At 39.9% G+C, this 16,948-nt stretch overlaps 2 protein-coding genes across 4 annotated transcripts in view; one reads left to right on the forward strand and one right to left on the reverse strand.

Moving 5' to 3' along the window:
• The window catches only part of LOC136885495 (zinc finger protein 184), a 132,099-nt gene that overhangs the window by 19,684 nt on the left and 95,467 nt on the right, over positions 1 to 16,948 (forward strand). The window lies entirely within an intron of this gene.
• The window catches only part of LOC136885494 (PR domain zinc finger protein 5), a 41,854-nt gene continuing 37,876 nt past the window's right edge, over positions 12,971 to 16,948 (reverse strand). For both annotated transcript variants that reach the window (XM_067158067.2, XM_067158068.2), the window contains one exon: positions 12,971 to 13,915. In XM_067158067.2, coding sequence (XP_067014168.2) covers positions 12,976 to 13,915 — 940 coding nt within the window. In that variant the 3' untranslated portion in view covers positions 12,971 to 12,975. The remainder of the gene's footprint in view (positions 13,916 to 16,948) is intronic.

Here is a 16,948-nt window from a genome sequence, read left to right on the forward strand (position 1 = left end):
ATACCGTTGGTTGTTCTACCGCAGAATAGAAATCGCCATTTATCTTCCAAAATATTAAAATTACTACGTACCCCCAGGCCGGAGCCCCTTTCTAGAAACTCTCATATGGGCGCCCATGTCTGGTGATGAGGAACAAACGAATTTGGAAAGCACCAAAATAAAATAACAATAGTGAGGGGACAGGGAAGAGAACTACCTACGTAAAATATTAAATTCAAACTTTCATCATTGTAGAAGTCTTCTCATGAAGAGTTGAGATTTTCTTCTGAAGACATGGAGGTAAGTTCTCAGTGAAACGTAAATAATTTCACCTTATTTTCTTGACATGGCAAAAGCCTAAAAGTTTACATCATGTCTACAATTATGGGCTGTGAAAGCATCAAGCTAAGCAAGAAGTTGTAGGCAAGTAAACTGTACATGAAATACAGGGAATTCAAAATGATTGACCCGATTTCATAAATTTATTCTGTGCCCATTGCATTTTCTGGCGTATTTCAAAATGGCGTCAAGTAAAGGTATGGACCACACAGGCCGGAATTGTATGCAAGAGAATCTCAAGATATAAGTCCATTACGAGGCCATGACTAACTTGGGACATACAATCTTAAAAGGCTGTAAAGAACCGAGCAGTATCAATTGAATTGTTTCGAAAAACAAGTAAAATATTATATATTATTATCATTCACACTTACTAAATTGAACTGAAAGCGACAGGAAGCAAATTGTTACTACTGCATTGGAAAGAAGAATAATAGCGATTATAATCGGAATTTCAGAAATATTACTGCTTCCGAATAAGAATATACAGCAAGATACTTGCTATACGTCATTAAGAAGCATAAGGACGGCGTGAAATACGAAATTTTATTTACATACGTTCACCAGAAGAGCTGATACGTAATATAGCAACACACTGGAGCTCATCATCGAGCAGTGCTGTAAGAAGAGAAAGACACGCACGAATCATTTCTTGGAAAGAAGATTTAAGGAATAATTTAAAATCGCAGATACTTCTAAAACAAGGTCGAGGAAATCAAAGCAAATATGGATAGTTGATTGACCAAAACACGAAAAATAATAGAATATTTAAGAACAGAATATTATTTTAAAGAAATTTTTAAAAATGAATGATTACTTGTCGAATTTCTTTGATGGTATTGACAGCTGCAGTATGAAGAAGATGATGTCTTGCTAATTTTGAGGTGGACCGACCTGGAGGTAGATATGATCCAGCCAATAGACCAGACCTGATGTGAGAGGACGACTCCAGCCGAACCGCAGACCGTGGCCAGTCGTGACCAGCGATGTGACGGAGAGAGAGAGAGAGCTACAGAGATGGCTTACTTGATGAATGACGAGCTAAGTTTTACTATAAATATGTTAGTTCCTAATTAAGCTAGGCATAAGTATGAACTACAATAAGTGTGAGATACTTAGAAGTGGAGGTGATACAGTGAAGTGATATGCATATACGTATAGTTGAATGATACTATATTCAGTTAACATGTAACTAGATCGATATCTTGAAAGAAATGGCTATCCATAATAAGTCGAATGGATAATCGTAGTACTTGAGATTACGAGAAAGAAGGTAGACTATCGCACAGCTAAATATGAGTATTTGCGAATGTTAAATATTATTTATGGATTTCGTGAAGCCATTCTGGGTATGATTACGTCACAAATGGATGATATGAGAAGTAGTAAGATCTACGAGAAAAGAAATGATCCATATAAGGGAATATTAATGCAAAGGGGAATAAACCTACGTCTTAATAAATGTATTTATTTTGGAATAGGTTATGAGATATGAAATGTGATATTGTTAATGATGCTATTGGATTGACTGAATGTTATGTAGCCGAGATCGAGTCACGTGAAGCAATTTGAGTAAGATAATTTGAAGTTGGGTTGTAATAAGATGTAAATATGGTTGGTAAATGTTGAAATATTCAAAGAAGGATCAAATAAGTGATGCAAGTACAATGATCAATGCTTTACTTCTCGCAGCCCAGCACTCGCTACATTCAGCTGCGCGCGGAACGACTGTCGTTTGTTTACACGCTCGCGGCCTTCTCGGGAAGGATGTTGTGAAGCTATGCTCAGAGCTGCCAACCTCTGTACGGAGGAACTAATGAGTGAGGTGCTTCGATAGCTAGTGGCAAGACGATTAGTCTGGACGGTTAGGATTCTTGCCGTGGACAAGACGATTGGTCTGGACGGTTAGGATTCTTGCCGTGGACAAGACCATTGGTCTGGACGGTTAGAAGCCGCGAAGCGGCCTTAGGCCCCTAGTTTCATGTGAAAACACGATTGGTCTGGACGGTTAGGATTCTTGCCGTGGACAAAACGATTGGTCTGGACGGTTAGGATTCTTGCCGTGGACAAGGCCATTGGTCTGGACGGTTAGAAGCCGCGAAGCGGCCCTACGCCTCTAGTTTCATGTGGAAACACGATTGGTCTGGACTGGTTCTTGCCGTGCGGACGGTTAGGATAAGACCTGGACAAGACAATTGGTCCGAACGGTTAAAGCCGCATTGTAATTTTACATGGTGTTTTTTTGTTTGTGCTTTAATTCAGCCGGGGTTGGTAACGCAATGTATTTATCAGCATTGATGGCAATGACGTCACATTCCGTTCACCATGACCAATGAGAATGCAAGAAACTACTTGAGCCATGGACGATGGCGGCTACTGTTCTTTATTAGGTTATAAAAGTAAATATATTTCTCGGGGCGGGCTGGTGGGTTCCTAGACATGGCAATGAACACATCTCTCCTCTAAAAGGAATTCCAAGTAAGATTTACATTATTTTCACTTCCCTATAATGTTATAAACGTTGGGCTGCGAGAAGTAAAGTTTTACCGTACAATGAAGGACATACGTCGAGGGAGTAACTTAATACAAGGTATGAATGGCGAATACATGTGTAGTTAAGATTAAATGGATACCGTAATGTCAAATACAGCTGTTGATGTTAGGAAGCATTCGTAACATATGACATATTCTTGTAATGTATACATTGAGAGATATATTGTGTCTGTGTAGCCATCATGAACAACGTAGATGAATAATATTGGGATATCGTAATGGAAATATTTGCGGTCACTTAAATAAGCTTGACATAATAAATATGAGCCTAGTGAATGATCGTATACATATGGAGCCAATGAGTAGCGAATTAAGAACTATTTAGTTAGAAATGTGTTGCAGATTATTCTTATATTTCTTGAGTGGTTATTAATAATTTATTTAGCATTTAAAAATGATAGGATAGGATGTTAGGAGCCTAGATTTTGGTAGGCAATAGTGGTAGTCACCTTAGCCCATCAATCGTCAACAACATTTCTACGCCAGTGAATGAGTTAATATACATAATTCAGATTGCGAATTTCCAATTTCCAATTTTTTAAGGAAGTGTTTGAAATTTAACTTCAGTGTTGTAATGTTATTGATACGAATCATGAACTTTCTTTCAAGTTAATAATTTATTAATATGGCAATTAAATAATTGAATTAATTTTCATACAAGAAAGAATGTTAGAAGATACCGGTTCATTTCAGAATCAATGAATTCATTTTTTTAAATTAAGCCAGCGCTGACTTATATGAGATGTTATAAATAATGATTGATTTTAAACACCGATGAAAGAATTTTAAGATAATTTGAGTTCTCTATTATTTCATTCATGAGTAATTTAATAAATTTCTTCTTTTAATTTATTTTAATTAAGTGAGTTATGATCTGTAGATGTTAGCTGTAGATTAACTTAGTTATTAAGATACTTTTCATGCGATTTACTTTGAGTCTTTCGATGAATGAATGATTTATTTGAAAGTGCGATAGGATGGAGACGTTCATCAGTATTTATCGCGCACAGTCCCTGTTTTCTCTTGAAACTCAGGTTAATCCAAACAATTTTTTTTTTTTTTTTACAAACAATTGCCCTGTGAGAACATGACCTACCGGGGAATTTTTACTGGGTCGTACCTGGACGCGGGAAGGGCGCAATTATAAGAAATATAATGAACATATCATACTGTGAGATGTGCGCGAAGAAAGACAAACTCTCAAAGGTTAGTTGAGTTTAGATTTCATCCCACGTGGTTTCATTTTCAGCCGTTACGAGCGTGCAGGAAGTGAGTAAAGGAAATGGCTGTGGCTGGAGAGCAGAACTGTAATCTATCAGTTTCATGTCCGTATTGATACTTGGTATTCACAATCACAAAGAATGGGTACCGTCCATCTAATCAATACTTTATTATGTCTTGTTACTTTTTTTTTTTTTTGCTAGTTGCTTTACGTCGCACCGACACAGATAGGTCTTATGGCGACGATGGGACAGGGAAGGCCTAGGAGTGGGAAGGAAGCGGCCGTGGCCTTAATTAAGGTACAGCCCCAGCATTTGCCTGGTGTGAAAATGGAAAACCACGGAAAACCATTTTCAGAGCTGCCGACAGTGGGGTTCGAACCTACTATCTCCCGAATACTGGATACTGGTCGCACTTAAGCGACTGCAGCTATCGAGCTCGGTGTGTCTTGTTACTAAGCAGTACCGGTTTCGACCTTCACAGAGGTCATCCTCAGCTGGTCATGAGATCTAAAGTTAACTTAATATATAATTTAAAAACATTACTAAATCTAATGAATGTCACATGATATAAGTGATAATATTAAAATATACAATGATATAAAGTGTCTGTTAATGATAATAATAGATACAGTTGTTCAGGAGCGTATCAAATAAAATGCGACAATTGTGAGGCAAGCTATATTGGATGTACTAGAAGAAATTTCTTTATCCGAACACATTAACACCTTAAAGAGTTTCATCTATAGCTCAACATAACGAGGATTATAAGCATAATTTTACAAATATTGAAAACGACATGCAGATCCTAAGTATGATTCCCAAGAGCCCTCTGCTCAATATAACGGAAGAATTTTACATTACTATAGATCAATACGCAAACCCAAATTGTAACTTAAACGAAATTACAGATAAAGTTAATATCCTCTTTAATACAGTTATCCCAATTTTACAAAACACCTACATAAAAATAGTTAAAAAAAACAGAATCCAATACATATCAAGGAACCTCCTGAAGACATGCCCAGCCATACCTCACCTCCCCCAATCATTGCCCCTATTGCACCTCCACTTCCCCTTTCTACCACCTCTACCTTACCTTCCCCAATCAATACCCCTCATGCCCCTCTACTTCTCTCCGTGACTGCAAATACCAGCCCTAGACGCGATGTATAATAAAGAGGCGGTCGTTTGTTGTCAACGAGTTTTGTGTATATATACATGCGCGCACGGTAGTGAAAAGAAGCAGCGTAGTTACCGGTACCACAGCAGTTGCCAGTGGTATTCGATACTGTTAGGCTGGGAATGCAAGACAACCCTTGATTTTTTTGCATGAAATTCTGAAAAAAGAAAACGTCATCTTGGATTTGGAGAAATACGGTATCATCAATAGGCTTCTGTGGCAAACATTTCAGATTTCTTTTTCAAACGGCGTTGCATAACCTAACCGTATATGGATCATGAAAACATATTTGTAATGCATGTAGAGAAATGATAACCTCCGCGCTAAAAAAAATACATGTGAATAACCTTTCCGAAATGTAACTAGACGCGAGAAAATATGAACTATCCTCTGAAATCAGTTATGTACTTCAGCCTTTATTTTTAACGAGTTAACAACTGCTATCAGCCACGATATTTACGCATTTATTACGAAAACGTGTTATCCTCTTTCATTTCGAATTTTCTTTAGATTACAACAGTCGATGGGTATTACTAATCGACTCCAACATCGCCTTCGAATCTCGACGAGTGAGCTTTAAGTTTTATAGACAGCAGGAACATTTTCGTGATGTGTAGTCGTTTTGTAAAGATATGCGGAACAAGTATTGCCGGCAAATTAACTACGGGTTCTCGTCGGTATTATGATTTTAAGTCAATGGTTATTAAACATTTGGAAATGTAGAACAATTGTCCATAGGCCTAACTAAAACCAATATTTGACGTTAGCGTGAAGACAGATAGCTTCAAAAATGCATACTGTACAAAAAATGCGACAAGGACGCTTTAAAGAAGTCGAAGATGAAATTGTGAGGTATGTGCACACAAAAATCAAGGGCAGAATGGTCATACCGCGGCGCATTAAAATCTTTCCTTGACCTTCAACGTTCGCGATTAGGCCTATACATAGCTAGCCGCTGAAGTTGCCGAACCCGGCAAGCGAGACGTGCGTGTAGTGGTTGCCGGTTATATCTGACGTTGAGTAAAGTAACAGTTTTATAGGCAGCAAGAATATTTTCCTGATGGATCGTCGTATTGTAGAGACGCATGGAATACGTATTGCCAGCAAATTTTCAACGGGTTCTCTTGTATTACGATGCCAATTTTAAGTTAATGTTCAATAAACCCGCATAAATAAAGAATTATTGTTCAGCCGAAAAAAAGTACGGCATAACGAAAGCCAGTGTTCGGCGTCTAAAATGCATACTATTTTAGACTCTTTGAGCCCGATTTACATTTTTGAAGGAAAAAGTGGGGTTCGTCTTGGGTTCGGAGAAATACGGTACTACCAATATAATGGTCTGTTACTGGACATTATCAATTTTCCAGCTAACTCATTCTTGGTTGCCTGCGTTTTGCCCTTGTGTGCTAAGTTGGGCTCATCAGTTGGTACTTAGCACACCTACCAAGACGCAAGGCTAGTGCATACCGTGGAGGCCAAGGACCAAGGGGGATGTTTTCATTCCCCTCCCCGAAGGGGAGGGGCGGGCCACCTAGAAGGTTACGCCTTCTCTCTGGCCAGGAGATTTGGCGGGGCTTGGGGATTTGATGGGAGTTTGAGGTTAAAAGGAAGAAGCTTTGATTTTGGTGATGTGAAGGGATTTGGCCTCTTGGCTAAGGGTGCAGCATCTGCTCCTGTGCTTTTTATTGAGATTCCTGGGCTACATACATGAGTTACATACATCATATGAGTTACGTACATTAGGTTGCTTACAATGATTTTACGAGTACCATGTGTTTAGTTGGTTTACTAGTACATATATTGGAGATAGGTTGCTAGTTAGATGTGGGTTGGGTAGGGGTTGTAGTGGTAGAGTTGGGATGTAAGGAGATGAAGGGTTGTTGTGATGTTGGTGATGGACGTGGCTAGGAGGCGGAGAAGATCTAGAATTGGGAGTGGTGGTGGTAGGAAGTTGGTTTGGGGGATGGGTAGGTGTATGGTTTGCTGTGGTGAGGTGGGTGGGAGCGGCCGGGGGCGGCGGTGCGGGATATGAGGAGGGGAGCGTGTAGATTGGGGCGGGGAGCAGGAGTGTTCTACTCTGTGATACTGGCTATTAATTTGGACGCCGGTGGTTATTAGCTGTTGTACTTCTTCTTCTGTGGGGAGTTGGATTCGTACCATGTAGGTCGGGCCGTTCCTGCTGTATATGCGGTATGCTCGGAGTACTGATATGCCTGCAGATTTCAGTTCTTGCTGGATGTCATTTGCTGTTAAGGTTGGTTCGATTCCCCTGATGACACAGCTCGGCACTGGTGCTGGTGGCTGCTGATGTGCTGGAGTTGCGGCGGTTTCTTGTTCTTGTGGGGCTGGCTGTGCTGTGCTGGTTGCGTTTTCTTGGCTAGTAGGAGCTGGTGGCTGCTGATGTGCTGGAGTTGCGGCGGTTTCTTGTTCTTGTGGGGCTGGCTGCGCTGTGCTGGTTGCGTTTTCTTGGTTAGTAGGGGTTTGTTGATAGCTGGGCGGTGAAGGGCTTGGGGAGGTGGTGGTTATTGACATTATCGGTGTAGGATGAGTTGTTGTGGTAGTGAAAGTGGGAGAATGGTGGGGGGTGTAGGCCGAGGTAGTGATGGTGGTAGTAGTAGTAGTGGTTGATGTGGATGTTAGGGACGTGGGAGGCGGTGGGGGGCTCGTGGGCTGTTTTGGGTTGGTATTCGTTGACGGTAGGAAGGGCATAAGGATTATCGATCATTTGTTGGAGAATGTAGTCTGGTGTTGTTACCACTGAGTACCGTCTATTGCCGATCTCTGCTCCACGGGCTTCCAGGATCAGTTTGTCTTCTCTATTAGGTAGGTATATCAGTAGCTGTGTTGAAGGCTGGGAGGTTGCTTGATCCATGAGGCGGCGGACATCGTGGACTTGGTAGCCGGACTTGCGAAGTTTTGTCCTGATGGTGTGTTCTGCGATGGTGGTGTCCACACCTGATATGAGACAGGAGTACATGATTGGGGAGGCGACAGCCAACTAGGCTCTGCCTGTTTGTGCTTTATTGGGCCGGCTGAGTTTGCGAGTAGAGGTGATGGCACCCCAGCCGAAAAAATACAGGTGTGTTTGATCCCGAGTTGGCGAGAGTGTGTCCCGTGGAGGCCACTGCATAGGCTACTTGAAGCCACCAGCAGTGTCAATGCACTATGGGAGACTATTTCTCACTTCCAAAAATTGATGCCTGCCTGGCCATCAGATGATATAGATGTTGATTCCCATAGGGAACATGAAATATTTGCCCTGAATGAGTAAATTTATAATACCAACAGGGGCGTAGCCAGGGGGGGGTTACTGGGGGTTAGAACCCCCCCCATGGAACTTTCACAAAAAGAAAATAAATATAAACTGACAGTTAACAATAAACTAAATAAACATTGGTTAAAATAGATAGATAATAGAAAATAGATAATGTCTATTAACTGTTGGAATATGCAAAGTCAGTATGGAGGTGATTCAGTGTCTGCATGACTGCCGCGCCGGCCCTTTGGTCGTAGTGTGTGCGTGTGTTTCGAAACACCGTCGGCTCAATCAGCTGTCCCGATGCCTCGACACCACAACGTTTCGTGTACCGTGTGTCGCGTGAACAGAAGCTCAGTCCTTCCGTACATGTCAACTACATCGATCCTTTGAAACAGAAAAGATTTTTGAAACGGTGACGGTGGTTTGTTTATCTTCTCGCCTCAATAGAAACACTCCGATTGACATTGTCCTGAAGTTGAACTGACACTCGTTAATTGACGCTTCATATTCCGCACCGCAAGTCAAGTTACTAAAAGAACAATGTACTCCGTATTGTAAGGTATTTGTTGTACATAGAAAAAGGACATTATTGTTCTCAAAGCAGGGTCATACTATGCTCCCATTTGTCAAGTGCAAACGTTTCGAAAATTATGTTTTTAAACTTCAAATTGAACTAGATTTTAAAGCTGGATTAGGCCAAATCTGTTACTGTACGACCAACCAGATGAAGTAGACAGAGAAAAGAAGTATATCTACCTGCCTACAGAGCCATATAACAACAATAAATACGAGCTTGACGACGTAGAAGTGAGGGGTCTCATGATCGGTGCAAGAGGGACAATCCCTAAGAAGACGAGTTTCAACATCAGTACCAAGGACCTCAAAGCGCTCAGGGATTCTCTTCTGACACTCATTCAGACACCACTTATATTCGCCAGACAAAGATCATGGATTTATCATTTACAAAAAAATCCTTATATTTAACGAAGTTGTTATAGTGTATTCTTTGTCTTTACGCAGCCACCAAGTGGATTTTGAAAATAAAATAAAAATAATACCGATATTCGACTCTTCTTAGATGAATTACTCATTTTATAATCATTCAAGTTAGTTCACTTAGTTGTTAACTATCTTACCATGCTTTCGTAACTGCATGGTTACATGTACGTAAAACCGAGCGAGTTGGCCGTATAGTCAGCTGTGATCTTGCATTCGGGAGATAGTGGGTTTGAACCCCACTGTCGGCAGCTCTGAAAATGGGTTTCCATGGTTTCCCATTTTCACACCAGGCAAATACTGAGGCTGTACCTTAATTAAGGCCACGGTTGCTTCCCTGTCCTATCTACGTATCTACCTATCTACGTCGGTGCGACGAAAAGTAAATTGTAAGAAGAACATGAAAAAGGAAATTGAAGACAACAGAAAGAAGATTATTCCTATTATAGAAACTATCATTTTGTGTGGCCGCCAAGGTTTACCCCTTAGAGGACATAGAGACGATGGACCCATTATATTGAATGATGAAGAGCCTACTGAAAATGATGGAAATTTTAGTACTTTCCTTCATTTTCTTGCAAGAAATGGGGATGAGGATTTAAAAACTCATTTGCTTACAAGCAGCCGCAATGCTATGTACATTAGCCCACAAACTCAAAACGAGATCATTCACGTATGCAATTACTTTATTGTTGAAAACATCGTGCGCAGAGTGAACAGATCACTGTGTTTCACTATAATGGCCGATGAGACAAGTGACATTTCTGGAATGGAACAAATGTCACGTTGTGTTCGGTATGTCAACCCTGACTATCAGACACTCAGGGAGGACTTCCTCCAGTTTGTACCGATCACTGACGCCTCTGGAAGAGGTTTGGCTGCCAAAATAATTGATGTGCTTAAGAAGATAGGAGTCAACTTAAATTATTTAAGAGGACAAGGATATGATGGAACTAACGCTATGAGTAGGCAGTTTAATGGCGTCCAAGCGATAATAAGGGAGACCTACCCGTTGGCTTTGTACGTGCACTGCAGTTCACATGTTCTCAATCTTGCTATAACCCATGCATGCTCAATCCAAGGAATCAGAAACTGTTTGGGTATTGTGGGGAATATTTGTTCATTTCTTAGTTTTCCTAAAAGGTTAAATGCATTTAAAGAATCGATAGATGCCACTGTTCCTGAAAGTGACAAAACGAGGCTTAAAGCATTGTGTCTAACAAGATGGGTGGAGCGCCATGACTCAATTGCAGTATTTCTAGAACTGTTTGATGCCGTCGTTGCAGTTCTTGAAAATATAGTACAATGGAATAATAAAGAAGCCTGCACTAATGCTCTACATATACTAAATCAAGTATTTAATGTAAGTGCTCTTCTTAGCAGATTTTTTCAAAGTGAAGAGTTGGACATTGCAAAAGCATTTTCATATGCTAATGTTATGGAGGACAGAATTATCAAGATCAGAGGAAACGCAGAAGAGGAGTTCATAAACATATTTATGCAAGCAAGCAAGAAAGCTTATCAATTGGACACACAAATTACCATTCCTCGTATAGCAAAGCGCCAAAGGTAATGAAGGTATCGGCCAAAGGAACACAAGGGCCACGAAGGGCGTGAAAATGAAAGACTCCCTAGCCCTCGCAAACCTAATAGCGTCGGGGTCGGAAAAGAACAAGAGTTGACCAAGAGAGGTCGGATAGGATAGATGAAAGTGAGAAGCCTGGCACAAGTAAGTGGAAGCAATGCCAGGACTCAGCTATGGGCCCCGTGGTCGCCAACCCACGCTCCAAAGTTCAGAGCCCTTGGGGCGTATCCTTGTGACAGTCATACACGCGCGTACCAGACACACACAAGCAGTTTCATTATGTTATATCTTAATTTTGTAACTGTAACCCCTCCCATTGGGCGATCCTGGCTACGCTACTGAATACCAATATAATGGTCCGTTATTGGACATTATAAATTTTCCAGCTAACTCATTCTTGGTTGCCTGCGTTTCGCCCTCGTGTGCTAAGTTGGGCTCATCAGTTGGTACTTAGCACACCTACCAAGATACAAGGCTAGTGCATACCGTGGAGGCCACTATACGGTACTATAATTCTTTTCAGAATGAGATTAAACTCACACTTTCACGAAAAAAACAAAACAAGTAAGCCATAGTATGGATACCATCCGCGGAAACACAAGTTTTGAACAAACTGATTGCCTTTTCATACCGATTTTAATATGCATGGGGTTTCTTCCGACTTTTATACAAAAATCGGGTATAACGACAATCCGCTATAGCGAGTAAATTTTTCGCTGTTATGAATTCTCGCTATAACGGACTTCTACTGTATTTTCTAAGTGGTTTCAGAGAAGGTAAAAACGTATACGTGTTGTAATTGATGTTTTGCAAATAAAATTTTTTCTCACACATTGCTAAAAACTATTGGCATAGCCCTCATAATATGTAGGTGAAGCAGAACAACGTGAGGTGAAACCTAAATGAACACGTCCTACCTTAATACAGAAGATGTCCTCTTAACTGGTTGACCCAGTAAATAAGCATGGTAAATGACTGACTGCACAATAGAAAAATTTCTGCACAACTCTTGTACTCTGTTGGAATCAGGGAGAAAAAAAAAAAAAAAAAAAAAAAAAAAAAATCTACTAGAAACACTTTAAAAAAATGCTGACAAATAACTCTAATCCTGTGGTTTGTACAAGAGGATATACAATTATTTGAAAATGAATATTTTAACACTGTTGGTTTAACCATTTTATAATTTGACCAAGAATCTGATTCCCAACGAGCTAGTTAACCTTTAAACTCCTGCGAAGAATGACCACTACTCTGCTGCAAGGAATGAGTAACAATTATTAAGGGAATTGTCTTAACATAGGTGCTTTCACAAGATCGCCAATTCTGACATTTTAAAAAAACTAATAATTCACCAACGATTCGACTACGAATATATGAACTTTTTTTACATATGTTTTTATATCCACAGCAACAACATAAGAACTTTATAACATTCCTCAACTTCAGTTTTTATATATTATTTTTAAAACTCTGTTAAAAATTGTACTAATGCACTCCACTGGCACTGGGACGAGGACATTCTTTAAACATTAACGTGTTTTTAAGACATGTAACCCATGTCAACCATTTGAAGTTTGTTTTAAGGCAAATTTCATGTCGAAAATGTGTTAATACCCTTTTGATTTATTTGCTACGAACTGATGATGATTCCAAGGGAACTGAAACCGCTAATCATTCAATAAATAGGGTGGAATATCCCTTGATTGTTTCCTATTATATAAGTCAAATGTCAATGTCAATTATGAATACCAAGGGATGTTTAAGAGCTTTCCCGAGAGTATCACAGGAGTAATGGTGGTCAATCAGTATGAACATAAGACATTTCCAGGAATTTATGTAAATGATAGTCTCAGAACTTATCTCACAAATATAAGTTATAATTATTATCTACTTCTTCTTCTACATTGTGAACAATATTACAGTGTACATCTAAGTGATCCTGATCCTTGAATCTTTGACTACAGATTTTACAGAAGTATTTTTGTTCATCAGTATGAAGCAACATATGTTTTTTTAGCCGAGAGCGACGATCAAATGACTTTGTACATTTGTTACAGGCATAGCTCCTTTCCCGTTTATTACTGAAAATAAATTTCGAAAATGTTGCTTTACTGGTGTGGGTAGAGAGACGATTCTTAAGGAATTCAATACTCACAGATGGTTTAAGTAAGTTAGTTCTCTGTTCAATGTGGATATTATAATGTGCTTTTATCTGGTGTCGATCCTTGAATCGTTTCTCACAGATCTCACAGGAATACGGTCGTTTATCAGAATGAACCAACATATGTCTTTTTAAATGATAGCTACGATAAAATGTCTTCATACACACGTTGCAGGCATGTATCTCAATCGGAGTATTATTGGAAATTGTACTATCTAACACTTCATCAGTGTGACGGGCATAAATATGCCTTTTAAGGGCTTCCTTACTCTTAAATTGCTTCCCGCAGGTATCACAGAAAAATAATTGATCTTCTTCATGACCTTCCAAATGTCTGGATAAGAAGGCCTTACGAAAGAATGACTTATTACACACGTTACAGACATATGATTTCACCCTGGTGTTTTGAGAATTACGCTTACGAAGATCTGATTTGATGGGAAGACTCGGCTGGCATGAACTAAGAATATTCAGATCTTCCACTTTAGAATCCAACTTATAAATTGGCACAGTTATGTTGTGGGGTAAGCGTTTCACGTGTTTGGTGGAAGTTTTCTTTCTTCTGTCCAGACCGTGGTTGCTGTCAAGACTGGTAATTTCTGCACAGTCAGCGCTTCCGGTTGTACTTGCATCCCAGATACTGAAATACATTGCAAAATACACACTATTAAATCACAGAATTGAAAGAGAATGAGCATAACAGTACAACAGTAAAATTTCAAAAGTATTAATAATAATATGCTGGAAGATAACTTTTCCTGTGTCATTTGAACTTACTTACTTGTCCTCTTTATCAAATATTATATTCTGTAGTGCAGAGTTGAGCTAAATTATCTGAGCATACATTTAATAACACTGCCTGACAAAAAAGAAAAAGAAGCACCCAGAAGGAGATTAGGAAACGAAATGAAACGTCACGTGTTGAGAAGGAATGTGATGTTACTTCAGTGATGGCAAAATCAAATTTACAAAGAACTTTGCAGTACGAGCCCACTTATTGGTACAAAGTTGCACTCTCTCTGGCCTGGATGCATGCACTGATTCCATTGGGAAGGGTGTTATGAAGCTTCAATACAAGAACTTACTGATTTCCATGATTATAATTTTTACAACACCCCATTTATACTTTATTCTTTGTTAAAAACCTCTTAGTATGAATATTCCTTGTATTATTAACTATTACCATAATAACATCTCATTTCACTTGTTATTCTTTAAAATAACATCTTAGGATTTCGCCAAAAGTGATCTTTGCTCCAATACGGCTGATGATGACCCCTAGATGGGTCGAAACTAATACCGTGTAATTTATAATTTTGTGAATATATTTTAGTATTGAAAAGGTGGAAACGTTTACGTTGTTATTATTATTACTTATATATTATTCTCAGTTCAATACGGACCAAAAACATGAAATTCATTACCATTAGTGTTGTATCCTCTCCTGAGGCAACCTGACTCATAACCATTGTGACTGGTCCTTGATATCCTGGACACTGGAACTGGGACAGAGTTGATGTCCAAGCTGGTCCCAAACATATACTGGGGACAGATCTGAGGATCTTGCTGACCACAGGAGTATCTCATCATCATGCAGACAGTTGATAGAGTCACATGTCATGTGTAGACGAGAATTGTCCTGTAGATAAATGGCATCACAATACTGTCGCATGAGAGGTAACACACGAGGACGCAGGATGTCCGTGACATATTGCTGTGCCATCAGAGTTCCTTCAATCACTACCAGCCGTGACCTGAATCATACCCCACGGCTGCCCACACCATGACGCCAGGAGTAACATCGCTGTGCCTCTACAAAACACTGGAAGAATGGGACCTCTCCCCAGGTCGCCACCATACTCGCAAACGATGGTCATCCGCGCTGGTCCAGAACCGGGATGCATCGCTGAACATAATGCGACGCCATTCATCAGCAGTCCAAGCTTTCCGGTCATGATACCACTCAAAACGCAGTCGTCCGTGCTGTGGGATTTAGGGCAGCCTATGTATGGGATGGTAATTTCCTAGTCTGGCTGCTGCTTGTCTCCGACCAAAGGCGTGGAATGATACAGAATGTTGCAGGGAGTCCGTTACTTGTTCTCGGATGGCAGGCACAGATGTGAAGGGGTTACGATGTGCCTGGTGCACAATACGGTGATCCTCCCTTGTGGTGGTCAGACGTGGTTGGCAGGAACCTCAACGGCGAGTATACCTGCCCTCACGTTCCCATGCAGATCAACATCGGGGTACTGCCACATCTGAATACCCCACAAATCAGTATATTGCTTGGTTTGACAAGATGGTCAAATGGAGACCCACAATGAGGCTCCTTTCAAACTTTCTGTCAGATGCTGATAATGCTGTCTCGCATGAGTATGCGGCATCTCCGTGACCTTTACAGTGATCACTCAACATCTGACAATGTTCACTCCCCTTATACATCCTACCAGGCCTGGTAACAACACTAAACACAAACAAAACGAATGCACGGTGGTAGCCGCTCTACCTGTCACAGAGAGTTGCAACGATTTATAATTTACATAGCCTCCAATTCTTCTTCTTTTTCTACCACTTTTCCCACACCTGTGTTTCTGTGGTGGTTGGTAGTATAGAGTGTTGTCTGAATATCAAGAGGAAAGTGTTGGAACAAACACAAACACCCAGTCCCTGGGCCAAAAGAACTAATCAGACACGATTAAAATCCCCAACCCGGCTGGGAATCGAAAAGGGGACCCTCTGAACCTAAGGCCTCAACACTGACTATTCAGCCAATACAACGGACATACCGTCCGATTCATAAGTTATGAATTTCATTATGGTCCGTATTGACAATTGATCATTATCAAAGGGTGGAGATAGGTCCACCTATTCAATACCGTTAAATTAATATTATATGTTATATTATTGGTACTAGTTTCGTCCTTGCTACATTAGGTCATCTTCAGTCAATGGTCAAATTGGAAATATATGCATACATATAACCACCAATAAAAATTACAAATTGGTATGTCTTAAGTAAAGTCTTAATCTGAAACAGTGATGAAATGTCAGACTACACATTTAAATTTGGAATTAAAATAGCACATTAAAATTATTGTGAACAGTGTTGTTGGACTATGCCAATGTCCAAGTACTCTTGAGTCTTGAATTGATCTTGGAGCTGATATTCAAGGTTTCTATAGTGGACCCCTTTGATCTACAAATTATGCCTTATTGAATAGAATATATGAATAAGAGTTTGTTATATTTGAAGATCAATTCAAGACTCAAGAATACTTGGTTATAATAAGGACTTTGCCATAGTAAAACGGCACTATTCAAAATAATTTTAATGTGTTATTTCAATTCCAAACTTTAAACGTGTAATTTGAAATTTCATCACTGTTTTAGATTAAGACTCTACTTAAGACATACCAATTTGTAATTTTTATTGGTGGTTATATGTATGCTTGTGTTTTCAATTTGACTGTTGACTGAAGATGACCTAATGTAGCATGATCAAAACTAGTACTAATAATGAAAATCCAGAGCCTGTTTCCAGTCACTCGACCAGGTCAGGAATGGAATGAATGAAGCCCCCATCTAGCAGCGAGGATAGGAACTGTGCCGGCTGCTGAAGCCTGTGTCACACTCCTCTGGGGCAATGATTAATGAATGACAGATGAAAAGAAAT

This window comes from Anabrus simplex, chromosome 14 (genome assembly GCF_040414725.1).
Source record: "Anabrus simplex isolate iqAnaSimp1 chromosome 14, ASM4041472v1, whole genome shotgun sequence".
NCBI classification, from domain to species: Eukaryota; Metazoa; Arthropoda; class Insecta; order Orthoptera; family Tettigoniidae; genus Anabrus; species Anabrus simplex.